Genomic DNA, 27,438 nt, shown 5'->3' with positions numbered 1-27,438 from the left:
AAACTGTAAGACCTACCACAGCAGCTTCTAAAATTGATCAAAGTCCTGCTTTGTAATGCTACAACAAAGTGCTTAGCTGAATAATGTAAGCATCAGTGATTGCTGCAGAATTAAAATCCATTAGCTGTAGTGATCACTGATAAATGGCTTAATGCTTCTTTTTCAGAGCTAATCTCTTCAGCTTTATGCATGTGCATCATAATTGTGATCACAGGGGACGTTGTTCAAGGAAAATAAGTAAAATAACCTATATCAGGCAAAAAATTAAGGTTTGCTCAGAATGTGGAGGCAGATGAGCCTTGCTATTCCATGAAGCTTGTATTTTGGTGATTATGGTACTTTGCAGTTTTTTATAGAGCTGCTGTTTTCTTTCTTTTTAAAAATAATACTTGTTGTGTTTTTTTTTGTCTGATTGTAAATGTAATATATGTTTACTTGGAAAATATAGAGACGCATAAAAAGTGAGAAAAAAAATCCTATAACCACGGATAAGCACTGTTAACATTTTTGCTTACATCCAGCCAGCCGCTTTTTCCTCTGAAAATATGTTGTTCTTTTACAAAATTGCGATAATGCTGTACTTACTGTTTTGTAACCTGCTTTTTTCCCCCTCGACAATTTATTGTGACTATTTTCTCATGTTATTAAATTTTCCACTAGAACATGATTTTTTACGGCTGGCTTAGCGCTCCATTGCAGAGAACTGTGCTTGATTTAGCATCTCCTAATGCTGGCAGATTGTTGAGTATCATAAAGCTGCAAGGAGCATCTTTCTATGTAAATATTTGTACACACCTGATTATTTCCTGAGGATAAATTCCTTGAAGGGCAATTGCCGGGTCAATTGAATGTGTTTTAAAGCCTTTGGCACTGGATGCTGAATGTTCTCCAGGAAAAAAACTAGTTGTATCCCTTCTAGCAGAGTATGGGAATGTTCATTCCGCTATATCCTAAGTAATACTGGTTGTTACAGTGTTATCATTATCATCATCATTGTAGCTATTTATTTTTGAATAAGAAATGTGTTTGCATAACTAGAATTTAAAAGGTGCTGGAGGGGAGTTCCCATTGTGGCTCAGTGGTAATGAACCTGAATCCATGAAGGTATGGGTTCAATCCCCTGGCTCTGCTCAGTGAGTTAAGGATCCAGCAGTGCCTTGAGCTGTGTTGTAGGTTGCAGACACGGCTCAGATTGGCATTCCTGTGGCTGTGACAAGGCCAGCAGCCGAAACTCCCATTCAGTCCCTAGCCTGGGAACGTCCATGTGCCATGGGTGTGGCCATAGAAAGAAAGAAAAAAAAAGGTGCAAGAATATACAGTGCAGTCAGCTTCCTCTGTTCCCCAGCCACCTCGCTATCATTGTTAGAGGTATCTTTCCAGAGGTACTTCGGCATATATAAATAAATACGAATAATCTCCCACTCCTGCACACACACACACAAACACACACTTTTTTACATAAATAACGTTCCATACACATTGTTCAGCACTGCACTTTTTCCATTTATGTTCCATTATATGGAAATAATAATTAGTATCCTCTAGATCAATATTTGTTCCCCATCTTTTGCTATTTCAAACAGTTGTGTGATAAGAAACTTTGCAAATATGTTATTTTCCGTATATCTGTAGTAGAAAGATTCTATTTGTGGGATAAATTCCTAAAAGAGGAATTGCTGGGTCAGTGGAGATAAACATATATATATATTAAGAGATAGGTGTATTGCTCAATTGCCTGCATAATCATGAGACCAGTTTACACTCCCACTAGCAATGTATGAGAATGCCCATTATCCCACTCCTACGCTAGCCCAATCTGCTATCGAGTTTACTTTTCTCGGCGGGTGTTCCCAGTTCCCATGTGGCTCAGTGGTTAACGACTCCGACTAGGAACCATGAGGTTGTGAGTTCGATCCCTGGTCTCACTCAGTGGGTTAAGGATCTGGTGTTGCCGTGAGCTGTGGTGTGGGTCCCAGATGCGGCTCAGATCCTGAGTTTCTGTGGCTGTGGTGTAGGCCGGCGGCTACAGCTCTGATTCGACCCTTGGTCTGGGAACCTCCATATGCTGTGGGTGCGACCCTAAGAAGCAAAAAAAAAAAAAAATTTAATTTGTAACTTGCTGATTATGAATGAGGTTCAGCATTTTTTTATTTGTTTAAGAGCCATTTATATTTCCCACTAGAATTGTTCATATCATTTGCTTATTTTCCTAACGAGTTACTGGTTGTCTGCTTATTGATCTGCAGGAACTGTCCATAAAGTAAAGAAATGACCCCTTTGCCTGTAATAGGAGTTGCAAATATTTTTTCCAGTTCAATATTTGTCTTTGATGTTACTTTTGTTGGGTTTTGCTGCGAAGAAATTTTTTATTATGTGGTCAAATTTATTAACCTTTCATGACTTCTGGGTTTCATATCATAATTACAGAGGTATTTCTCACTCCAGTATCACATTAGAGTATTCCTGTAGTTTCTTCTGGTGCTCTTATAATTCCTTTTTTTTTTTTTTTTTTTTTTTTTTTTTTGGTCTTTTTGCCTTTTCTTGAGCCGCTCCCGCGGCATATGGAGGTTCCCAAGCTAGGGGTCGAATGAATGGGAGCTGTAGCCTCTGGCCTAACGCCACAGCCACAGCAATGTGGGATCGGAGCCGCGTCTGCAACCTACACCACAGCTCACAGCAACGCCAGATCCTTAACCCACTGAGCGAGGCCAGGGTTCGAACCTGCAACCTCATTGTTCTTAGTTGGATTCATTAACCATTGCACCACAACGGGAACTCCTCTTATAGTTTCTTTTTTCACATTAAAATTTTAATCTATTTGGAATTTATCCTAATGAAGGGTTTATCGTATATCAATAACCAACTTTATTTTTCCTTAGTGGCTATTTGTCACAATACTTTTATTGAATAATCCCTGTCTTTCCTCCAGTGATTTGGGATGCCACCTTTAGGATTATTATTAATCCTTACCAATTTGATGCCGGGGAAAAGTACCCTTTTCTGCTTTCATTTTCATGCATTTGACTATCTATATACAAATTAACTGTTTCCCTCATACCATCAGTGTTTCTTTCGTGTTTTGTGAATTTGTTATATGCAGGGCTATGCTCCTTGATTTTCATTTTCCTTTAGTATTGTTTGCGGCTGAAGCCGTGTCTGAAGTTTGTCTCCAGAGTGCTTTGCACATTTATTTCCTCACTTGATCATCATAGTTCAGCTCTAAGGTAGTTAAAAATGAAGCAGGAGTTCCCGTCGTGGCGCAGTGGTTAACGAATCCGACTAGGGACCATGAGGTTGCAGGTTCGATCCCTGCCCTTGCTCAGTGGGTTAACAATCCGGCGTTGCCGTGAGCTGTGGTGTAGGTTGCAGACGCGGCTCGGATCCCGAGTTGCTATGGCTCTGGCATAGGCTGGCAGCTACAGCTCCGATTCGACCCCTAGCCTGGGAAACTCCATATGCCGCGGGAGCAGCCCAAGAAATGGCAAAAAGACAAAAAAAAAAAAAAAAAAAAAAAAAAATGAAGCAGGTGAAGGACAAAGAGATCCATAACTTTCCCAACTGCATACAGTCTTTAGTAGCAGAGCCCCTATTAGAAAAAAAAAAAAAAAAAAAGCTCTGAAGATGCTTGTTTCCATGTATACCTTTAACCTGTTCGTTTGTTCGGCAGGGAGTAGCCCATTCAAGGCCCAGCACTGAGGACATTTCGCTGTGTTATGCCAACCGCTCTGCAGCCCTCTTCCACCTGGGTCAGTATGAAGTGAGTATCAGGATGCCTGGTGTGATTGGAGAGGCTCTGCAGGGTTCCCTTGGGGACGGGACCTTCACCCCTGTGTTGTTGGCCTTAGAGCACTGAAATGGGGCCCCGCTGCAGCTGGCTGAATGGGAAGCAAGTTGATATCCTCCCCAACTTGTTCTTTCTCCTGATTCATTTCCCCCGCCCCAGGTGACTCTGTGGGTTGACAAGAGAGCATCCACGTTCCACTGAGCCGTGGACTCTATCCAGCGGGTCAGCCGTGCTCAGGGTCAAGATCAGCTGTGAGATATGTTGCTAATAATACTTCAGGTTTCAAGTGTTTGCAGACTGTTTACTTGTTTGCGTTTCTTTTTTTAACGAAGCGGATGAGCATATTCAGGAATACCCCTGCAGTGTTACTTCTCATTCTCGATATGCATTTGAACGGGAAAGTGGAACTGCCTATGAGGGGGTAGGCTTTAGATGAGTGGCTTTCTCCTCATCCCTGAATTGAGGTCTAAGGACAAGTCTTACAGAAAGAAGAAGCATAACAGGGAGTTTGTGTCATGGCTCAGCAGTAACGAATCCGACTAGGATCCATGAGGATGCAGGTTCGATCCGTGGGTCAGGGATCCAGGGTTGCCCTGAGCTGCAGTGTAGGTCACAGACACAGCTTGGATCCCGCCTTGCTGTGGCTGTGGTATAGGCTGGCAGCTATAGCTCCGATTTGACCCCTAGCCTGGGAAATTCCATATGCCGTGAATGCGGCCCTTAAAAAAAAGCAAAAAAAATGTTAAAAAGATTCTTTTTTTTTAATTTTATTATTTTTTCTTTTTTGTTTTCTTTATACACCTGCAGCATATGGAAGATCCTGGGCTAAGGGTCAAATTGGAGCTGCAGCTGTGGCCTACACCACAGCCACAGCAATGCCAGATCCTTAACCCACTGAGCGAGGCCAGGGATCAAACACGCATCCTCATGGATACTAGTCAGGTTCGTAACCCACTGAGCCACAACGGGAACTCTCTTAGAGTTAAGATTCTTACTCTTTTCTCTTAGTCCAAAGGGCCTAAATGTGAACTTACGATTACTCAAAAAATTCTTTACTCTGGGGTTTAATTTAAATTCTTGGAGAATTCCAAAATGGATATACCCGAATGGAAAGAGAATAGATGTGTGTACACGTCTGACTGAATCACTTTGTTGTACAGCAGAAATGATCACAACCTTACTAGTCAACTATACGTCAGTAAAATTTAAAAAATGGAAAAAAATTACCCTTCACTTACTGTCGATCTTTGTTGAAACTTTCAAGTGGACGTTGTAGACTAGGGACCAAGGGTCACTTGGGGATTTCCTTTCTGTTTTCAGACATGCCTTAAAGACATCGTCAGGGCGCAGTCGCATGGATATCCAGAAAATCTTCAACCCAAGATGCTGCTGCGTAAGGCAGAGTGTCTGGTGACCCTGGGGAGACTACAGGAGGCGAGCCAGACCATCAGTGACCTTGAGAGTAACTTTGCTGCCACACCAACCCTAGCAGCTTCCCAATTTCAGATTCTGCAGAGAACCCTCTGTCGTCTGAAAAGGAAGGTACAAGAAAAGGAGACTCTCACGGAAACCTTCCCAGCCCTTCTCACCAAGGCCTTGGAGGATATGGAGCTGAGGGAAGAGAACGTGCACGTGCGCGGTGCCTCATCGTCCGTCAGCTTACGCGTGGACCCTTTAAAAGGCCGCTCTCTGGTCGCCACAAAAGATATCCTCCCAGGCGAGCTTCTGGTGAAAGAGGATGCTTTTGTGAGTGTCCTTAACCCAGGAGAAATGCCACCACGACACGAAGGCCTGGAGAGCAAGTGGGACACCAGAGTTACCAATGGGGACCTTTACTGTCACCGGTGTTTGAAGCCCACATTGGCCACAGTTCCCTGTGATGGGTGCAGCTATGCCAAGTATTGCAGCCAAGAGTGTCTGCAGCAGGCCTGGGACCTCTACCACAGTGTGGAGTGTTCTCTTGGGGGGCTGCTTCTCACCCTGGGTGTCTTTTGCCATGTTGCCCTGAGGTCTACACTTTTAGCTAGATTTGAGGATGTTGGCAAAGTCAGAATGACGCTTTGTGGTGAGACGTGTAACAGAGACGTCTCTTCCCCTGAAGGCAAGAATCTGGCACAAGCACTCAGTTATGACCTGGGAGGAGAGAGAGAGCAAAGAGGCAAAACAGTTGAGACCTCAGTTCCTGGATGTGGTATCGATGGAAAGTATGAAAATAATTATAACGCTGTCTTCCACCTTTTACCCCATACTGAAAACCATAGTCCAGAGCACAAATTCCTCTGTGCACTAAGTGTTTCTGCACTGGGCAGGCAGCTCCAAGCAGCCGGTTCACAGCCCTTCACAGCAGGTCTGAAGTCATCGAAGCTGGAAGCAGCCGAGGCCCCTGTGTTGTATCCCGAGTGGAATATTTGGGGAGTGGCCATGCTGAGACACATGTTACAGCTGCAGTGTAATGCTCAGGCAATCACGGCCATTCAGCAGACAGGTAAGGGGAAAACTCTTTTTTTCTGCCTTAAAATAATTATTCTTGACGTAGCTAAAGTTTTTAGGAGGAAAGAACTGTAAAGGAAAACAGTGGCCTGGAGTTCCCATCGTGGCTCAGCAGTTAACGAACCCAACTAGCATCCATGAGGATGCACGTTTGATCCCTGACCTCGCTCAGTGGGTTAAGGATCCGACGTTGCTGTGAGCTGTGGTGTAGGTCACAGAGGAGGCTCGGATCCCGAGTTGCTGTGGCTGTGGCTGTGGCTGTGGCTGTGGCGTAGGCTGGTGGCTACAGCTCCAATTGGACTCCTAGCCTGGGAACCTCCATATGTTGCGGGTGCAGCCCTAAAAAGACAAAAAAAAAAAAAAAACAAAAAAAACAGTGGCCTAATGGGAAATACCAGCTGTCTTATCATGATTATGCTGAGAAGTTAGATGACCTTAAATTACTTGATCCCACTCTGCCCTGGTTTTCTCACCTGTAAAATGAGTACCTTAATTCTACCTACTTTTACAGAGTTGTGAAGGTGATGCATTTGTAAAAATACTTTAAAGATAAAAATCCTACTGGAGTTCCCGTCGTGGTGCAGTGGTTAACGAATCCGACTAGGAGCCATGAGGTTGCGGGTTCAATCCCTGCCCTTGCTCAGTGGGTTAACGATCGGGCGTTGCCGTGAGCTGTGGTGTAGGTCACAGATGCGGCTCGGATCCCATGTTGCTGTGGCTCTGGCGTAGGCCGGCAGCTTCAGCTCCGATTCGACCCCTAGCCTGGGAACCTCCATATGCCACGGGAGCAGCCCAAGAAATAGCAAAAAGACCAAAAAAAAAAATATATATATATACTAATTTTTTTGCTTTTTAGGTTCACCATCTCTGAGTGCCATCTCTAATAAGACTCTACTGACAACAGATACTATTATAAGAAAGGAAACTGTTTCCAAGTATTTCTGTTGTGTGGTCTCTATTTTAGCAGATAATGTGTGTCAGTTCAATCAGTTCACTATACTTTTTTCAGTTTTGAGGGGGAGAATTGGGTAGTACCTACACCTAGGTTTTGTGGGCAGACTAGTATTAAATGTGGCTTCACTAATTAATTTTGTGGAGGGGAAGAATCGGGTAGTACCTACACCTAGGTTTTGTGGGCAGATTAGTATTAAATGTGGCTTCACTAAACTGTACATGCTTAGCTCTATTGATTGTCTCGCATGGGGTAATCTAGAATCCTGTCAACCTTCTGTTGTATATTTTTATCTTTAATTTTAATTCGGCTGCCAGGGTATATAGTGCTATAGGTATTTCAGTAGAGGTGTCTTGGGGCAGGACTCTCTTCCCCATCCTGAAGCACATGGACCAGCAAAATTAGCACTGGCCACATCCCACAGTACAACAAACTCACAGTGCAGGTTAACCTTTTTTTCTCTCTCTCCCTTTTGCTGCTTTGAGTCATTGCTACCTTCTAAAATATATCCATTGAGTGTTTTTCCAGAATTATGTTTTCCCTTGGGTATGTTCACTGGCATTTAAAAAAATACTGTTTTCATTTTGTTTTTCTGAATATAGAAATACTATATGGAGCTTCCAGATTATATGGTGGAAAAGCTACCAACGCTTATGTCTTGCCTCTTAAATACTTAGGAGAACATACAAAAGAGATATAAATGTCAGGAGTTCCAAAAACTATGGCAACTATTGTCTGGTAAACAATAGTAGTGACCACTAACTCCAGTCCGGCTGAATCCCTGAGGCAGGATAACAGCCATAGGGAGGAACGAAACTGTTCTGTATCCACTTTCCTCTATCGGCCTCCTCCTTACAGTGAGAAAATCTTAGCCGAAAGGCTTTTGCTCCTTTGCATGACATTGCATTACAGCCAGTTTTTCATTTGTATGGTGAGTTCTCTGTAAAATTTTTCACAAGCTGTTAAGAGTGAATTTTTGGATAGGAAGAATATATATACCTAGGAATACCTGTATTTTCTATGGCTCAAGAGGATTAGAGAAATAGGTTCGTAGCATAATATTTGCTACCTGGAGTGATGGGAAGAGGACTGTCTTCATTTTTTTTTTTTTTTTCTTTTTAGGGCCGCACCCACAGTATATGGAAGTTCCCGGGCTAGGGGTGGCATCAGAGCTGTAGCTGCCAGACACAACCACAGCCACAGCAACGCGGGATCCAAGCTGCATCTGTGACCTGCACCACAGCTCTCGGCAACACCAGATCCTTAACCCAGTGCTCGAGGCCAAGGATTGAACCTGTGTCCTCATGGATACTAGTTGGGTTCATTTATGATGAGCCACAACGGGAACCCCTCTGTCTTCGTCTTTGAGTTTCTAATATTCGATGCATGGTTTATTCTTCCTTATATGATGTTTTAAGTATAGACATAGAAAAAAATAACACTAGAAGTAAAAATACCAAAAATCTTTCTTTATTTTTTATTAAAGTATAGTTGATTTATAATATTGCATTAGTTTCAGGTACACAGCACAGTGACTTGGACATATATATATTACTCTTTTACATACAGTTTATTACAAGGTGTCGAGCATAGTTCCCTGGGCGATGCAGTAAATCCTTGCTGCTTATCTGTCTTATGTACGGTAGTGTGCCTCTGTTAATCTCCTACTCCCAACTTATCCCTCCCTCTTTGGTAACCACAGGTTTGTTTTCTATGTCTGTGAGTCTGTTTCTGTTTTGTAAACACGTTCATTTGTACTAGTTTTTATTTAATTTTATTCTATTGCTTTTTGGAGCCGCACATGTGGCATATAGAGGTTCCCAGGCTAGGGGTCCAATTGGAGCTACTGCTGCTGGCCTACACCACAGCCACAGCAAACATCAGATCCAAGCCGCATCTGTGACCTACACCACAGCTCACGACAACACCAGCTCCTTAACCCACTGAGTGAGGCCAGGGACCGAACCTACAACCTCATGGTTTCTAGTCAGATTCATTTCCGCTGCACCACAATGGGAACTCCTGTACTAGTTTTTAGGTTCCATGTCTAAGTGATGTATATTCAATTTGTTCTGACTTCATTCAATATAATAATCTCTGGGTTTATCCATGTTGCTGCAAATGCCATTATTTCATTCTTTTTTTTTTTTTTTTTTCCATAGGGCCAAACCTGAGGCATATGGGAGTTCCCAAGCTAGGGATCAGATTGGAGCTGCAGCTGCTGGCCTACACCACAGCCACAGCAACGCCAAATCCAAACTGCATCTGTGACCTACAACACAGCTCACGGTAACTTGGGATCCTACTGAGCAAGGGCAGGGACCAAACCCATATCTTCATGAATACTAGTTGGGTTCTTAAACCACGGAGCCATCTTGGGAACTCCTCATATTTCATTCTTTTTTTACAACAAGTAATATTTTATTGTATACATATATACCACACCTTTTTTTTTTTTTTTTTTTTTTTTTTTTTTTTTTTTGCTGCACCCACAGCGTGCAAAAGTCCCTGGGCTAGAGATTGAACGCCTGCCACAGCAGTGATAATGCCAGATCCTTAACCTGCTAGGCCACCAGGGAACTCCAGTACTACATCTTCTTTATCTATTAGTCTATTGATGGACACTTAGTTTGCTTCCATGTCTTGGCTGTTGTAAGTAGTGCCACTCTGAACAAAAAAATACCAGTATCTTTTTTTTTTTCTTTTTAGGGCCACACCTGAGGCATATGGAAGTTCCTGGCCTACACCACAGCCTCAGCAACACAGAATCTGAGGCATATCTGCAACCTGTACCACAGCTTTCGGCAACACCAGATCCTTAACCCACTAAGTAAGACCAGGGATCAAACCCACATCCTCAACAGACACTATGTCAGGTTCTGAACCCACTGAGCCACAACGGAAACCTTGAAAAAAAAACCAAAATCTTAAGTAACAGTAATGAAGTCTGAAGTTGGAAATATGGGTGATTGGTACTTTCTTCTTTGAACTTTTTTTTTTTTTTTTTTTTTTTTTTTTGCTTTTTAGGGAGGCACCCGTGGCATATGGAAGTTCCCAGGCTAGGGGTCCTACATCACAGCCACAGCAACGCCAGATCCTTACCCACTGAGTGAGGCCAGGGATTGAACCCACATCCTTATAGATCTCAGTCGGGTTCGTTAACTGCTGAGCCACAAAGAGAATTCCTTTGAACTTTTCTATATTTTTAAAATTAAAAATACTTACACAGTGGTAACATTATTCTATTAAAGTTTAAATGTGTTCCATACCTTTCCCTTCAGTCTAGAGAAAAACCATTTTTAAGAAAAGTTTGCAGGAGTTCACATCATGGCGCAGTGGTTAACGAATCCAACTAGGAACCATGAGGTTGTGGGTTCGAACCCTGGCCTTGCTCAGTGGGTTAAGGATCCGGCATTGCCGTGAGCTGTGGTGTAGGTCACAGATGCAGCTCAGATCCTGCATTGCTGTGGCTCTGGCGTAGGCCAGCAGCAACAGCTCTGATTAGACCCCTAGCCTGGGAGCCTCCTAGAAAAGACAAAAAGACACACAAAAAAAAAAAAAGAAAGAAAGAAAAAGAAAAATTTGCAGGAGTTACTGCTGTGGTGCAGTGGGTTAAGGATCTAGCATTGCTGCCTCTGTGGTATAGGTTGCAGCTGCAGCTTGGACTCAGTCCCTGGCCCAGCAACTTCCGTATGATACAGGTGTAGCCATAAATTAAAAAAAAAAAAAGTTTGCAGAGAAAAAGATAAGAAAATGATAAAAATGAGTCTATAATAGTGTAAATAAGCTAAACTCCATTAAATGAATCTTCCAGAATGGGTCAAAAAGATTAAAATCTGGAAGTTCCTGTTGTGGTTCAGTGATAATGAGCCTGATTAGTATCCATGAGGATGCAGGTTTGATCCCTGGCCTCCCTCAGTGGGTTAAGAATCCAGTGTTGCCGTGAGCCATGGTGTAGGTCACAGATGCAGCTCAGATCTGGCATTGCTGTGGTGTAGGCCGGCAGCTGTAGCTCCAGTTGGACCCCTAGCCTGGGAACTTCCATATGCCACAGGTGTAGCCCTTAAAAAAAAAAAAAAGAGGCGTTCCCGTCGTGGCGCAGTGGTTAACGAATCCGACTAGGAACCATGAGGTCGCGGGTTCGGTCCCTGCCCTTGCTCAGTGGGTTAACGATCCGGCGTTGCCGTGAGCTGTGGTGTAGGTTGCAGACGCGGCTCGGATCCCGAGTTGCTGTGGCTCTGGCGTAGGCTGGTGGCTACAGCTCCGATTCAACCCCTAGCCTGGGAACCTCCATATGCCGTGGGAGCGGCCCAAGAGATAGCAACAACAACAACAACAAAAGCCAAAAAAAAAAAAAAAAAGAAAGAAAAATTAAAATCCAACCATATTCTGTTTACAAAGGTGACGCTTAACATAGAGTGTTTGGGCAAGACATGTCAGGAATCACAAGCAAATCAGGTTATTAATATTAATGTGAAACGGTAGAACTCAAGGTAAGAAATCTAGTAAAACAAGGCATTTTATTTTTGTAAAGGAGACTGTCCTGAAATAGATCATCAACCTCAGCTCTCAGCAACATAGAGATTCTGTCTATAAAACGAAAGTGGTTAAGTTTACAAGAAGAAACTGGCAAAAACTCCATAGATGTAAGAAACTTTAATATACCACTCTGACTTTGAGCAAATATATTAAAAAATAAGTATGTGGAAACCAAGATAACATAATTTAAGGTAGGGGACACAGGGCTATGTCCATCAAAGCTTGTGTCCTATAGACCAGCGTTTGGCCAACTTTTTTTTTGTAAAGGGCCAAATAGTAAATATTTGGGCCTTTGCAGGTCATATGGTCTCTTTTGCAGCTACTCAACTGCCTTTGTAACCTGAAAGCAGCCGCAGACGGTATACAAATGAATGCGCCTGGCTGGGCTTCAATAAAACTTGATTATGGACACTGAAATTTGAATATTTTATAATTCTTTCCATTTTTTTGTCAACCAATTAAAAATGTGAAAACCATTCTTAGAGCATATATGTACAGAAAGGGGCAGCAGGCAGGATTTGGCCCACAGGCTACAGTTCCCAGAGTCCTGATAGAGATAAAGATTTGGCAGATCTAAGAAATCCGGGGGAGGAATTCCCATTGTGGCTCAGCGAGTTAAGGATGTTGTCCTTAACTGACATTGTCTCTGTGAGGCTGCTGGTTCCATCCCTGGCCTCCCTCAGTGGGTCAAGGATCCAGTGCCCTGACAAGCTGCCCCATGTGACCTGGATCTGGTGTTGCTGTGGCTGTGGCGTTGGCTGGCGGCTGCAACTCCTATTCAACCCTTAGCCTGGGAATTTCCATATACTGCAGGTGTGGCCCTAAAAAGAAAAAAAAAAAAAATTCCAGAGGGAGGAAAATACCTCAAAAATCCAGCAATTGGAAGAAATTGAAAAAGTTATTAAAACATTTCCATAAAAACAAACCAGACCCAGTCTTTTCCATATGAGTTAGCCAAAACTTTTAAGGAATATATTTAGCCAAAATTTTAAAAAATAAAGAAAAGGAAAAAATATCTTTCCATGAACAGGCTGTTTTTATAAATATAAACTGCTCCAAGGCAAGGGGGAACCTGGCAGCCTTTCCCACTCATTTTGCAAAGCCCGGAATAAAAGCTATAGACCAGCCTCACTTGTGAATATAGATGTAGAAACCCTGGGGGGGAAAGTCAGTGCTCTATTACATCCAGCAGTTTATTAAAAGGGACAATAATATATAACCAAGTAGGATTTTTTCCAGAAATGCAAGGATATTTTAATTTGGAGGATATTAAAGAAGGCTAAATACAGAAACATGGATAAATACAGAGACATGCCGTATTCTTGAAAGATTGAAAACTGTAAAAATGACAGTTTCTGCACATTAACTGAATCAGTCTAATGCCATTTCTAACAAAATCACAATTGGATTTTTCTTAAAATTAACAGCGATGCTAAAGTTCATCTTGAATAAGTGTGTAAGAATAAGTTTTTGGGGTGTTTGTTTGTTTTGTCTTTTTGCCTTTGCTTGGGCCGCTCCCACGGCATATGGAGGTTCCCAGGCTAGAGGTTGAATCGGAGCTGTAGCCACCGGCCTACACCAGAGGCACAGCAACACAGGATCTGAGCCGCATCTGCAACCTACACCACAGCTCACGGCAACACGGGATCCTTAACCCACTGAGCAAGGCCAGGGATTGAACCTGCAACCTCATGCTTCCTAGTCGGATTCGTTAACCACTGAGCCACGACGGGAACTCCAGAATAAGTGTTTGAGTTTTAAAGCGGGGCTTGGTACTATCAGATTTCATATTAGCATTAAGCTACAATAATTAAAAATGGTATGGTACTGATGTGATAGCCCCCAGAAGTATCAGATTCTTTATTCTCATTAAAAAGTTAAATATTTAGGGGAGTTCTCGTCGTGGCGCAGTGGTTAACGAATCCGACTAGGAACCATGAGGTTGCAGGTTCAATCCCTGGCGACCCCTAGCCTGGGAACCTCCATATGCCGCAGAAGCGGCCCAAAGAAATAGCAAAAAAAAAAAAAAAAAAAAAGGCAAAAAAAAAAAGTTAAATATTTAGGAGTTCCCGGTTGTGGCTCAGTGGTAACGAATCTGACTAGTATCCATGAGGACTCGGGTTCGATCCTTGGCATTGCTCAGTGGGTTAAGGATCCGGCATTGCCATGAGCTGTGGTGTAGGTCGCAAAAAAGGCTCGGATCTGACTTTGCTGTGGCTGTGGTGTAGGCCAGCAGCTGTGGCTCCAATTCAACCCCTAGCCTGGGAACCTCCATGTGCTGTGAGTGTGGCCCTAAAAAGCAAAATAATAATGATGATGATAATAATAATAATAAAACTATAAAGTATCTAGAAAAAGATAAACGAACGTGTACGTAGTCTTAAGCTTGTAAGAAAAGCTTTCTAAAGCCTAGGATACCAAATGTAGGTAATTAGAAGACAGCCAGATTTAACTTAAAGACCAAATTTCAAGAACACTATCATCAGTAGAGAAGATAATGTAGGTGAGGTGAAAGGGATGCCCGAAGGAATGAAATATTGGACTGACCTCCTGCTCCACTCACGCTCACCACTAACTCTCGGTATGAACTTGGTCCGCTTGCTGAACCTCTGTGGTTCCACACGCTCTCATACGGAGGGGAGGACCAGGTGAACCTCCTGGCCTCTAGGGAAGATTATTTGCAGAAGTGACCACAGCAGTTCTTTCATCTCCACATCTGCCCCTTTGCACCTTGACATCGCTTTTTCTCCCATCAGGAAGTGGGGTCTGTTTCCCGGGCCCCTGAATCTGGGCCAGCCCTGAGCCTTGCTTTCAGCAGTGGAATGCTGGAGAAGCGATGTTATGTGACTTAGGAGTGAAAGCCTGAAGAGACCTTGCACCTTCCACTGTCACCTTTTTAAAATGGTGCTGTGGCCTGCGAACAAGCCTGGACTAACCTCCCTGAGAACAAAAGACCACACACCAAATGGTTGCAATCATAGTAGCTGACAGATCCCGTGAGTGAGCCCAGGCCAGACTAGCAGAAAAAATGTTCAGCTGAGCTCAAGCAAAGTTGCTGGCACACAGCATTGTACACAAATGAAATAACTGTTGTTTTAACACTTCCCACCCCAAAAACCCCATAAACAAAAATTAAAATATGAGCGACAAAATGAGGGAAAATCTCTAGCAACTATGCAATTTTTTTTTTTTTTTTTTTTGTCCTTTTAGGGCTGCACCCATGGCATATGGAGGTTCCCAGGCTAGGGGTCCAATCAGAGCTGTAGCTGCCAGCCTCCGCCGGAGCCACAGCAACTCGGGATCCGAGCTGTGTCTGCGACCTACACCACAGCTCAGGGCAATGCTGAATCCTTAACCCCCTGAGTGAGGCCAGGGATCAAACCCACAACCTCATGGTTCCTAGTCAGGTTCGTTAACCACTGCTCCACAACAGGAACTTCTTCCACGCGACTCTTAAAATCAATTTTAAAGAACTCGCGTAGTGGGAATTCCCGTCGTGGCGCGTCGGAAACGAAGTCGAAGTCGAGGAGTATTCGACCCCTATCCTGGGAACCTCCATATGCCACAAGTGCGGCCCTAAAAAGCAAAGAAAAAAAAATTAAAGAACATGCATAGTGATGAAAATGTTCTAAAACTGGATTGTGGTAATGATTGTACAACTTATGTAAATTCCCTTAAAAATCATCGAAATATGGAGTTCCCATTGTGGCTCAGCAGTAACGAACCTGATCCCTGACTGACAGAATTATAAGTGACTTATTTTCTGTATAATTTCCAGTTTAATTTTTTCTACCCTGTATTTATTTTGTAATTAGTTTTTTTAAATAATAAAAATAGCTCAGAAATTTTCTTTTGGCACAGCAGGTTATGGATCCAGCATTGCCCCTGAAGCGACTGGGTTTGCTGCTATGAAATGGGTTCAGTCCTGGCCTGAGAAATTCCACATGCCACAGGCATGGCCCCCCAAAAAGTAATTCAAATGCTATGAGTTTGGGGGTTTTGGTTTTTTGTTTGTTTTTTGTCTTTTTAGGGCCACATTGTTGGCCTATGAAAGCTCCCAGGCTAGGTGCTGAATCAGAGCTACAGCTGCTGGCCTACACCAAGCCACAGCAACTCAGGGATCTGAGCCGTGTCTGTGACCTACACTGCAGCTCATGGCAATGCCGGATCCTTAACCCACTGAGCAAGGCCAGGGATCGAACCCGCATCCTCATGAATACTAGTCAGGTTCATTACCACTGAGCCATAATGAGAACTCTTGAGTATTTTTTTTACATGAACATTTTTAAAACACTTAATACATATTGCAAAATTGCCCTCCAGGAAAGTCGTACCAATTGAACACCCACCAGCAATGTTCACTTTCATTTTTGAATTCAATCTAATTTTGTTCAGTCTGCTAAATTTCTAATCTTGTTTTATCCCTTTTTATTATTTCTTTGGGGTTGCAACACCTCCCGATTTAGTGTTCTCATTGAATTTCATTAGCAGCTGTTTCATTAGTAGCACAGAAGAAGGATTAAAGTGTTAACTTGGATAGACCTTGACAAAAACCTATGAAAATGTATGTTATTTGCATGAATCCTGTTTAATCAAAGTTCCTCAGAAACCTCTCTTTGGTACTTATTTTAAGGGAGAGAACTGGCCACGGATGATATTCTTAGACCTTAGCATATGTGGCTCTACCCCAGGCAGAGTGGCATATTCATGGTGTATCTGGATTCATGTTGTAACAAGGCTTAACGAGGTTCTACTCAGATTCAGATCAGTTCACTGCCCTTTGCTTTCACTTTGCAGCAACTGAGGAATTTCCCTTCACGCTGGATCTTTGATTACTTGATTTATATAAAAATCTCTTGTTTAGTAAAGCATCTACTAAAATAGGTATATTCTGGAAGTATTATGAATGAATCTTTTTTCTTTACTTGAATCTCATTTAAAACATACTAACAATATTAACAAGAGGCGTTTCCATGTGGTATGGCCGAAATGAATCAGGCTGGGGAGTTCCCGTCGTGGCGCAGTGGTTAATGAATCCGACTAGGAACGGTGAGGTTGTGGGTTCGATCCCTGCCCTTGCTCAGTGGGTTAATGATCCGGTGTTGTCGTGAGCTGTGGTGTAGGTCGAAGACGCGGCTCAGATCCCGCGTTGCTGTGGCTGTGGTGTAGGCCCGTGGCTACAGCTCCGATTCAACCCCTAGCCTGGGAACTTCCATATGCCGCGAGAGCGGCCCAAAAAAATGGCAAAAAGACAAAAAAAAAAAAAAAAAAGAAAGAAAGAAATGAATCAGGCTGGTATCCACGAGGATGCAGGTTCAAGCCCTGGCCTTGCTCAGTGGGTCAGGGATCCCGAGGTGCTGTGGCTGTGGTGTAGGCCGGCAACTATAGCTCCGATTCGACCCCTAGCCTGGGAACTTCCATATGCTGCAGGTGTGGCCTTAAAAAGCAAAAAAAAAAAAAAAAAACTAGCAAGATGAACTTTTGGTAAAATAATCAGTCCCTCTTTTTTTGTTGTTTTGTTTTATGCACAAAATGTTACATATTAAATTCAGTTGATAAGGCACCTACACACTCTCACTTTCTATGATCTCAGCTAATGGATGACTAATGCAAAATATTGAATAATTTTTTAATCAATACTTATTTTTTTAGAAATAATTAGGAGACATTCAACTCTGACATAAATACTCACCCCCACTCAGTTCCTGGACCTACTTCTGTGAGAGGATAATCCATAAATAATCCACGAAGCTGACATTACTCACCACATTGTGATCTTTTTTTTTTTTTCTGAGAAAATTTTAGCAGCTGTTCCAATAGAGATTGCCAGTTATCAGTAGTTGGGAATGCAAGTCAAATTGTAATTATGCAGAGGCTGATTATCCAGACTACAAACTGTTTGCGCCCTATGCTCCTTCCTGCTGCCTCCTTACCTTTTAGCATTTCCACCGCTCATTAGCATGAGCACCAGAAGGAAGGCATTGGACCAGGGGGGAGAGAGGAGGGGACACTAAAGTCAGTTAAGCATTCAGGAGAAGCTCTAATGAAAGATTTCCATACAGTGTGTGGAATTGTCGACTAAAATGGAGTCATTTGGATTCCCTGCAAATTGTATTTACTTGTCCTATTCTTGTCCTCCGCAGCAGCAGGTAATAAAATTGTCTGCAAGGAGACAGTATTTTTCCTATAGTTAATGTTTTCCTTTCTAAAACATTTTCCCATGATGGTTCGTTTTGTCTTTATTCATTTCATCTATGACTTGATGAAATTCATAATGTGATTTCATCAATCACATTATTTGGTGATTGGTATGTTGAGATGCCTCGCATATACAGTGACACTGCAATTATCTGATGACTTATTAATTTTCCAGAAAACTGAGTTTCCCTCTAAGTACCAGGATCTTTCACTCGTCAACTAGTTTTGTTTTGTTTGTTTGTTTTGCTTTTTAGGGCTGCACTGGTGGCACATGGAGGTTCCCAGGCTAGGGGTCTAACCGGAGCTACAGCTGCCATCCTACGCCACAGCTACAGCAACACAGGATCTGAGCCGCGTCTGCGACCTACACCACAGCTCACAGCAATGCCAGATCCTTAACCCACTGAGCGAGGTCAGGGATCGAACTCGAAACCACATGGTTCCTAGTCGGATTCATATCCACCACGCCATGACGGGAACTCCCCACCAGCTTTGTTGGAAATATGATCTCCTCATGCTTATACCAAGGCTACTGACCACAGTTTAAGGCTTTCTGCAAGCCCAAGGTTATCTATACCGTGCATCCTCCTGAGATTTGTACGGTTGTTACAAAAACCTGTGCAAGTACTCGCTCAAGCCCAGGAATCTCTGGTTAAGTGAAATGTCAAGTTGTAATCAACTTGAGTGGTGCTGGTGTTTTTGTTTGCCTTTAGGTTGTTGATCTTGTGTAAGTTTTCTGCCTCCTCCTCCAGTCTGTCACCATCTCCTTCGCCATCGTCAGAATACCTGCCTTTCATTGCTCTGTGTCTGTGAGCTGAGAAGCTGACTAACCACGCCAGGTAGCGCTGTGGCTAAAATAAGAGCAGGTGGGCCTGCCGGAGACTACCGCGAATTCACATTCACTTATGAATATAAGTGCCTGAGCCTTGGTGCAGAAATCGCCTCACTACTTAGAGAACTTTTTCTTCTTTCCTAATTTTCAATCATATACTTAAAATTGCTGAGGGGTGGGGGTGGGGCCGCACCCACAGCATATGAAGGTTCCCAGGCTAGGGGTCGAATCAGAACCGTAGCCTCCGGCCTACACCATAGCCACAGCCACAAGCCACGTCTGCAACCTACACCACAGCTCACAGCGACGCCAGATCCTTAACCCACTGATCGGGCCAGGGATCAAACCGGCATCCTCATGGGTACTAGCCAGGTTTGTTACTGCTGAGCCACAACAGGAACTCCAAATCGCTGGTTTAATTGTGTTTCAAGGAGGAGATTGTTTGGGACATGAGACTGTCTTGAATTAGAACGGGTCCAGAAAGTTTTTTCAGTGAGAACTCCTGCTGACTGATTTCCCATCAAGTTGGGACAAACAGCAGCATGAAGAAGTGAGCCAAAGAAATATTTATTTTTAAAAATATATAATAAGCCTGTTCCGTTTAGGATACTAAATAGGCTGCTTGCTCAATTAACCAACCAAAGGCCAGTTAAACAAAAGCGCTGGGACTGTAAGTGTCTCTGCGAAGTGACCTCAGCAAGTGCTTCGGTGTCCACGTCCTCATGAACATTATGAAACTGTCTCTCTCGAAGATGCCCTGCTGATAATTCCTTTTTTATTATTTTCTACAAATTCTAATCTTTGGGTTTTTCTGTGTTATTGAGACACAGTGGTTAGGTTCCAAGATTCTGGTGGACTTTTCATGTCCTCATCCGCTGTGCTTCCTGCCGACCAGAGTTTGCTCTGAGTCATGTTCCATCTGATTTGTATCCGATCCGGCTGTGGAGCTGTGACTCAGCCGGGCCTCAGGCGCGAGTGCCCAGCTCCTCTTCTGAGAAACGGAGGGGGAGGCCGAGACTAACGTCCTGACACATTTTTGCCTTTTTCCTCTCACGCTTTCAGGATCTAAAGGGAGCCTCATTACTGAGCACAGGCAGGTACGCCTTGCCACCGGCCTCTTCCCCGTCGTCAGCCTCCTGAACCATTCCTGCAGCCCCAACGCCAGCGTGTCCTTCATCAGCACCGTCGCCACCGTGCGGGCATCACAGCCCATTCGGAAGGGGCAAGAGGTTCTCCACTGCTATGGTGAGCCCTCCGTCCTCACGCCTGTGCCCTCTTCTCCAGCACGAAAGGCCAGGGGGGACGTCACCTGAGCAAGCCCCTGGGCAGGTGCCCTCACCTGTCCAGTGTCTGTTTCCTGGCAGAGGCAGGACCTACTTGGGAGGGTGAGGGGATAGAGGCCTCCTCACTAGGCCTCGTCTATACGACCGTGCCTCTCACTGCTCAGTTCCCATAAACGTCCTATTCTCAAAATGGGCCAGGAGCAGCCTCTTGGCTTCTTTTTCTCCCTGTCCCCACAGCGTGGAAGCCTGTTTCTAGATCTACTTCCACAAATGTTTGAGTTAAAGATAACCTGTAACATGATAAATAATTGACCAGGCCCTCCACTAAGCTGAAGTTTTTGTTTCTGCTTTTCTTTTTTTTTTTTTTTTTTGCCTTTTCTAGGGCCACTCCCGCTGCTTATGGAGGTTCCCAGGCTAGGGGTCCAATCGGAGCTGTAGCCATGGGCCTACGCCAGAGCCACAGTAACTCGGGATTTGAGCCTCGTCTGCGACCTACACCACAGCTCACGGCAACGCCAGATCCTTAACCCACTGAGCAAGGCCAGGGATCGAACCTACAACCTCATGGTTCCTAGTCGGATTTGTTAACCACTGCACCATAACGGAAACTCCTTGTTTCTGCTTTTCTTTTCTGGACATTCCCTTGGCATATGGAGTTCCCTGGACAGAGATCAGGTCTTGGAGTTCCCCGGCCAGGAAGAAGATCTGAGTCACAGTTTCGGCAAAGCCAGGTCCTTGAACCCACTGTGCCAGGCATCGAACCTGCGTCCTGGTGCTGCAGAGACGCCACCCATCCCATTGTGCCACAGTGGGAACTCCTAAGCTGAAGTGTTTTAAGCAGCGCTTGATGCTCTCTTGCTTTAGATATTGGCCAACCGTGGTCTCTCTGCAGGGCCTCACGAGAGTAGGATGGGTGTTGCTGAGAGGCACCAGAAGCTGAGGTCTCAGTATTTCTTTGACTGCAACTGCCCGCCTTGCGAACGAGAGAAGCAGAGACCCTCGGCGTTGGAACCGAGGAGGGAAGCCTTCTGCTGTCACCGTTGCAGAGCTCTCCTGCAGGTGAATCTCTCCCTCCCTTCCCTGCTCTTTGCTTTCCCTGGAGGTCAGTTTTTCAGCCTGAGGGCCTTGAATGTTTAGCAGGAAGCCACTGGGACTCAGAGGTGCCGAGAGCAGCACTCTCTCTTGCCTTTCGCCCACCTTCCCCACACCTGGATTACCCGCCTGCAGGAACCCAGGGAAAGGTTGGACTTAGTGATCTTTCTCTTGCACAGAGCAGAAAATCCCACCCACACTCGTCTTGAGATGGGGGGAGTCTGGGATTTTTTTTTGCTATTTCTTGGGCCGCTCCCGCGGCATATGGAGGTTCCCAGGCTAGGGGTTGAATCGGAGCTGTAGCCACCGGCCTATGCCAGAGCCACAGCAACGCGGGATCCGAGCTGCAACCTACACCACAGCTCACGGCAACGCCGGATCGTTAACCCCCTGAGCAAGGGCAGGGACCGAACCCGCAACCTCATGGTTCCTAGTCGGATTCGTTAACCACTGTGCCACGACGGGAACTCCGAGTCTGGGAATTTATTTGCTCAAGTAAATCACTAAAAGATCCCAGGATGGGAGCATTGCAAATGCAGCATGACCCAGGACGCAGTTTTTCTTCCTGCCTCCCTCAGCTCCCTTTTCTCTCTTAGCACAAACTGAGACAGACTTCCCTCTTGTGGTGGCCAGCTGGCTGCCCACAGCTGCAGCCGCAGCACCTCCCCGTTCAGAGGATAGAAACATACGCTCCTCTAAAGAGGCCTGGACAAAATCTTCTTGTATTACATCAACCCAGTATCTGTGGCTGGAGGAAAATCAGAGTCACTGAGTCTCCCTCCAGCCGTGTGGGCCAGAGGGAGGGGCCAGATCGGAGCCACATGCTTCCCCCTCAGCTCCCAGGCACTGCCTTCAGCAGGGAGGGAAAGGACCCTCAGGAGCGATCAGCTTGCTGTCGCCAAATGAGGCCACAGAGTCTGGCATCTGAAAAACAGCAAACCGTTTTCCACTTAGGGGAACCGTACATGGAACGTAGAGCTGGTTGTGTTGGGAAGCTCAAGTCACAAGCCCAAGGTCAAATATGGGGAAGCTTCACCCTGTACCTTCCTGTTGGTTTGTTTGTGACTTTTTCATAAATCTAGAAGTGGGTGTGTCATCCAAAGACCCAGCCCCGAAGAGAAATAAGAGGGGGGCTCTCAGATGGAAAGGGCCAGCTGACGGAAGCGGTGGTTCTTTTAGGCATCAGGGAGTTAGTAGAAGACTAGCAGGTCGTCTCTGACATCCTTGATCTTTGTACCAGCTTAATTTGCTGCCTTAGAATTGCTGCCATCAAAACCAAATTCAGGCCACGCTTGGTGGGTGGATTACTGCAGGAGTCTCTTTCCCCGATAGGGCCAGACGCTCTGGAGCCATCTTATAATGTAAGCACACGCAGTGTCACGCGCTGACTCTGGTACAGGAATAAAGACCAAACTGACTTCCACAGGGAGATGATGTTCTGAGCTGTGGCAGCACATCTTGTCCGGCATCGGTCCGTAGGCATCACCTAGACTCTCGGCTGCAAGACCTTCAGCAGCAGGTGGGGCTGGCCCGGAAGCTTCTCCGAAACTGTAAAGCAGGTGAGACTGGCTCCCTGCCTTGGACCTCCAGCCCCTTCCCTTTCATTCATTCTGAGCTCACCTTGAACTCAAGGATACTCCCGGACAATTTGAATTTAATTATCCCCAGGCCAGCCACAAGATGGCTATGTAGGCCCTTCCCAGCTCCGTTTGCCTGGTGTCCTTGAAAAAGGGCCAGCTGACTGAAGCTGTTGTTCTCTGAGGCATTGGAGAATTAGTTAAAGACTAACAGGTAGTTTCTGACATCCTTGATCTTTGTGTGTATCCAGAAGTTCAGTGTCATTTATTTTGGTTCCAGGGCCTCATGAACTAATTTCCCGGAGGGACTGTTCTGCCCTCGGCAGAGGCTCATCTCTCTTCTGAAGCGCAGTGGGGTGTATGCCCAGTGGGTCTAAGTTTCCTGCTCTTTCCAGAAAGGGGGTCGTGGCGCCCTCATTACCCCAAAAAACTCGGCCCTAGAGCTTGACGTTGTCGGAAGTTATTTACCCCGCTTTATGAAAGTTGCCCTTCAGCTTAGATTTCTGAGTCAAGACAAATAATGACCATAAAAGGGACCTATTCATTCCACTTCAGACAACCAGCACTTTTTTCTATTGAAAGAGAAAACTTAAGAGAACAGCTTTATTGGAGCAAACGTCAGAAGTTGATCACAACCCAAGGAGACAGTGTGGGGTTTCCGCAGTCAGCCCAGCCCGTGGCGAATTTAAGTCTGATTTCTAAGACGGGGTTTGTGTCTGTAATGAGGCTGCTTTCCTTTGAATTGATAGAACGAGCCATTCAGCTGTTGTTGGGGTGCCAACACGATGCTGAGAGCTTCCTGTCAGCAGAACACAGTGTGGTGGGAGAAATCGCGGATGACCTGGCCCAGGCCTATGCTGCCTTAGGTATGGCGTGTGTCTTCACCTTCCGCCCCCCAGGAACGAGCCCACCTTGTGTGTTTGGTCATGACCTTGGCCTTGTCTGGTTGGTTCTCTCTTAGTCTTTCAACCGAGACTGCTCTTCACTTCCATTTTGCTCGCCGTATCCTGGAAGTGTTCATCCACGGTTGACCATGGTACTTCTTCTGGAACTAGATTTTCCCTTCTCTGCAGGGGACTGGAAGAAGTCAGCGAGCCACCTACAGAAGAGTCTTCGGGTAGTTGAGGTTCGCCACGGGCCGTCCAGTGTTGAGATGGGCCATGAGCTCTTCAAACTGGCCCAAATCTTCTTCAATGGGTGAGTCTTTGTGTTGCTTCCCCAGCACTTCACCAGGCCACATGCTGTTCTCATAGCAGGCTCTTCTGAGTATCCCTTTTTCCCTATGGTGCTGTTAAGCAAGTCGAAATGGCCGTATTTTCCCTTTAGGAGGGATCCCTTCTTTCTGTTCTGCTGACAAACTTGGAGCTTTAGAACTGCCTCCCGAGAGACCCGGGGAAGCTCTTAGCTCTGAGGGGAGTTTCCGGGGAGAACTTGCCCAGCAGCCCCGCCCCCCGCCATCACCTCAGTTCTTTTCAGTTCTACACACTCACTCACACCTCCCTCCCTTGGCGCTCTGCCCAGTCTCAGCACCCTCAACTCCAGGGCCTCGTCCTTCTCCCTGGTCCTCTTTCTTCTAAAGCAGCTGTAATCAACCAGGAGTCCTTTTGCTCCCCAGAGGACATCTGGCGATGGCCGGAGACATTTTTGATTGTCACAACTCAGGGTAGCTGCCAGAGATGCTGCTAAACATCCTGCAATGCACGAGCCAGTGCCTCCCTTCCCCCCAGCTAAGAATTCTCCAGCCCCAGATATCAATAGTGTCAAGGTCGAAAAACTCTGCTTTAGAAGTTCCCGTCGTGGCTCAATGGTAACGAATCTGACTAGTAACCACAAGGACACAGGTTTGATCCCTGGCCTCACTCAGTGGGTTAAGGATCCGGCGTTGCCATGAGCTGTGGTGTAGGTCGTAGACGAGGCACTGATGTGGTGTGGCTGTGGCTGTGGTGTAGGCCAGCGACTACAGCTCTGCTTGGACCTCTAGCTTGGGAACCTCCATATGCCATAGGTGTGCCCCTAAAAAAAAGGAAAGAAAAGAAAAACCCTAAACCCTGCTTTAAAGGTTGAAAGGAAAGAACGGTAGGGTTGGTGAGTTGATGGCACATCCTCTTTTGTAACTGGGATCATCAGGAGACCCTCATGCCAGGCTTTCTAGATGGAATACGTCCAGCCTTGACGAAGCTGCCATTGGTGTGATAAAGTGTTTGAAGCTCCATCCTAGGGTTCTGAGTGGTGCGTGGAGCTGATACCCAAGACATAGAGGCAGTCCATGTGGTCAGGGGAGAGAACGGGGCTGCCGAGCGAGGCCATAGGCGGACTTGGTGAGTCTGAGATGAGGACTCTTGAGTGAACCTTGGGGTAAATACCAGATGAGTGCTTGAGAGTTGTTTGTTTCTCAGTATCCTGGCATCTTTATACTTTTTTTTTTCATAACGTTTCTTCTCCAGCTCTGCCTTGCAATGTGTTTGTGTCTCATCTGCCCTTCTAGATCGTAAGATCCTTGAAGACAAAAGCGATCTACTTTGCGTTCTTCGCAGGGTGTGAATAGGCCCTCAATTCATGTTTGCCTGATTGAACGCATGGATTCACTCCTCTTACCTCCTTTGGTTCAGGTTGGCAATCCCCGAAGCTCTGAACACAATCCAAAGAGCAGAAAAGGTTCTGTTGGTGCACTATGGCCCTTGGAATGATGAGATCCAGGAGCTCCAAAAGATGAAATCCTGTTTAATGGACTTGCTGCCCATCCCCATGGGACCCAGTGAATAGGCTCCCGAGGGGACCTTGACCCACGGGAAAGGACCACATGTGGGATGAGTTAAAGAGGGTCTGTTGCTGCTGAGCCGTTGCCAGGAAATAGAGGACTTGCCCGCAGTCACGCGCCCAGTGCACGAGGGGAGGGGAGGACCGGAGAAGTGTTGCCGTTGGAGCGATGCTCACCTGTGCCGATGAATGTTTCTTGAAATAGTTAACTGCCCGCCAGTAAAAACTCCCAGTTCCCAGAAAAGACTTCAAACGGGTATCTGGAGAGCCTAAGCCCTTTAAAAGCATTTTAGCTGATCTGCAGGCATCTGGATGTTCGCCTGGGGTGTTGGCTGGATGCCACCTCACTAAATGATGGTAGTTTGCTTCCCTGGGACATTCCTACGGTTTCTCGTAGTAATGAAATGTTTGTACCACGCCAGTGGGAACTCAGACTCTGAGTAGTTGTTCTGTAATTGAAAAATAATTATAAAGCAAGGCATGAGCGCGGCTCCTTACCTCTGGAGACACAGGTTCATTTACGGTCTCTAGCTTCCTCAAATCCTCTGTTAAAACCGGCGGAGTATAAATTGTGAACAGAGAAATAAATACGGGGCCATTGCATTGTCAGCAATTTCTTCCTAGGACGGCAACGCTAAATTTGTTTGCTACCAGTCTCCCAGTCCTTATTATTTGGCTGTCCTTCTATACCTTCAGCAGACTCACTGACCAAACACTAATAAAGTCAAGGTTGTGGTGAGAACGTTATCACGCATCCTTCCTGAGTTCTGTTTATTAGCAAGCCCGAAAAGAGATTGCTTTTTTTCTTCCCGACCTCCCCAAGCAGACGAAAGAAATACAGATTGCATAAGTACTGAGAAGGGGGGCCAAAAAAAAAAAAAAAAGATAACTTCAGGAGATGCTGAGGGTATGGGCATTGTTGCTGTGGTTTCAATGTTAAGTGACAAAAAGTAGGAATGATAGCCGTTGTCTACCTGGAAGTAGAGTCATAGTCTAGACCCCATCCCGGTCAGAAAGCTGGGAGATTCTGGGTCTGAACCCTGGTTGCCCTCTCACCACGGGGGCCCAAGTCGTTCAGATGAGGTAGTGGGGAAAAATATCGGATCCACACTGCTTTGAGAGCTCGCCACCCTAGCCATGCCCAAGAAGTGCCCGGTGGTTGCCGCGGCATGACAATCAGGAACCGAACAGCCCGGAAGGTGCCTGGCAGTAGCCTTTCAGGAAGCTGCGTGTTTAGAACACGGTTCGCACTCAAACATTTGAATGAAGGGCAGGCGGAAGCTCATTTATGCTTTTCTACTAACTCCCTGTGGCAAGGGCAGTGGCCAGCAAGATGTTTTGGCAGAGCTAAGTCAAGAAGAAGAATTCAGTCCCATGGCCAGTTCCTTAGTTATCCTGTTCCAAACACTTGGCGTGTTTTATGTTCCTGAAAAAGGCTCCGTTGTTCTTTGTAAAATAGCCCCACATCCTTAAGAAGATTATAGTTAATTTTACGTGTCAGTCCTCATTTTATGGGAACTTGAGAGCTTTCTTTAAATGCCCTATGGTGCCCTAAGGGCTCCTGTGTCTGTGTTCCTATGGTGTTCGTTACATGGCTCAGCAGTAACGAACCTGATTAGTATCCACAAGGACTTGGGTTCGCTCCCTGGCCTCGCTCAGTGGGTTAAGGATCTGGCATTGCCATGGGCTGTGGTGTAGGTCACAGATGTGGCTCAGATCCTGGGGTTGCTGTGGTGCAGGCCGGCGGCTGTAGCTCTGATTCGACCCCTAGCCTGGCAACTTCCATATGCTGCAGGTGCAGCCCTAAAAAAACACCAAAAAAAAAAAAAAATCTATAAAACAAAGAATTATTTCCTAAAGTTACAGATTTCTTCCCTTATCTGTCCACATGTTCTCCTGTGTTGTCAGGTGACACTAGCTTGACTGAGGGATAT

At 45.3% G+C, this 27,438-nt stretch overlaps 1 protein-coding gene across 6 annotated transcripts in view; it reads left to right on the top strand.

Annotated features, from left to right (window-relative positions):
- The window catches only part of SMYD4 (SET and MYND domain containing 4), a 65,387-nt gene that overhangs the window by 22,424 nt on the left and 15,525 nt on the right, over positions 1-27,438 (top strand). The window contains exons 1-9 of one of the 6 annotated variants that reach the window (XM_021067578.1): positions 3,668-3,757; positions 3,944-4,035; positions 5,105-6,269; positions 19,858-20,040; positions 20,971-21,137; positions 22,597-22,729; positions 23,497-23,613; positions 23,821-23,944; positions 25,357-26,105. In XM_021067578.1, the coding sequence (XP_020923237.1) occupies positions 5,168-6,269; positions 19,858-20,040; positions 20,971-21,137; positions 22,597-22,729; positions 23,497-23,613; positions 23,821-23,944; positions 25,357-25,510 (1,980 nt within the window). In that variant the 5' untranslated portion in view covers positions 3,668-3,757; positions 3,944-4,035; positions 5,105-5,167 and the 3' untranslated portion in view covers positions 25,511-26,105. Of the gene's footprint in view, positions 1-3,667; positions 3,758-3,943; positions 4,036-5,104; positions 6,270-19,857; positions 20,041-20,970; positions 21,138-22,596; positions 22,730-23,496; positions 23,614-23,708; positions 23,945-25,191; positions 27,310-27,438 lie in introns of those variants that run through there. The other 5 variants (XR_002337300.1, XM_021067576.1, XM_021067575.1 and 2 more) reach the window with 5 other exon arrangements.

The sequence above is a fragment of the Sus scrofa genome, chromosome 12 (genome assembly GCF_000003025.6).
Source record: "Sus scrofa isolate TJ Tabasco breed Duroc chromosome 12, Sscrofa11.1, whole genome shotgun sequence".
NCBI classification, from domain to species: Eukaryota; Metazoa; Chordata; class Mammalia; order Artiodactyla; family Suidae; genus Sus; species Sus scrofa.
The sequence above is the reverse complement of the archived record's forward strand: the minus strand, read 5'-3'. Positions and strand labels throughout refer to the sequence as shown.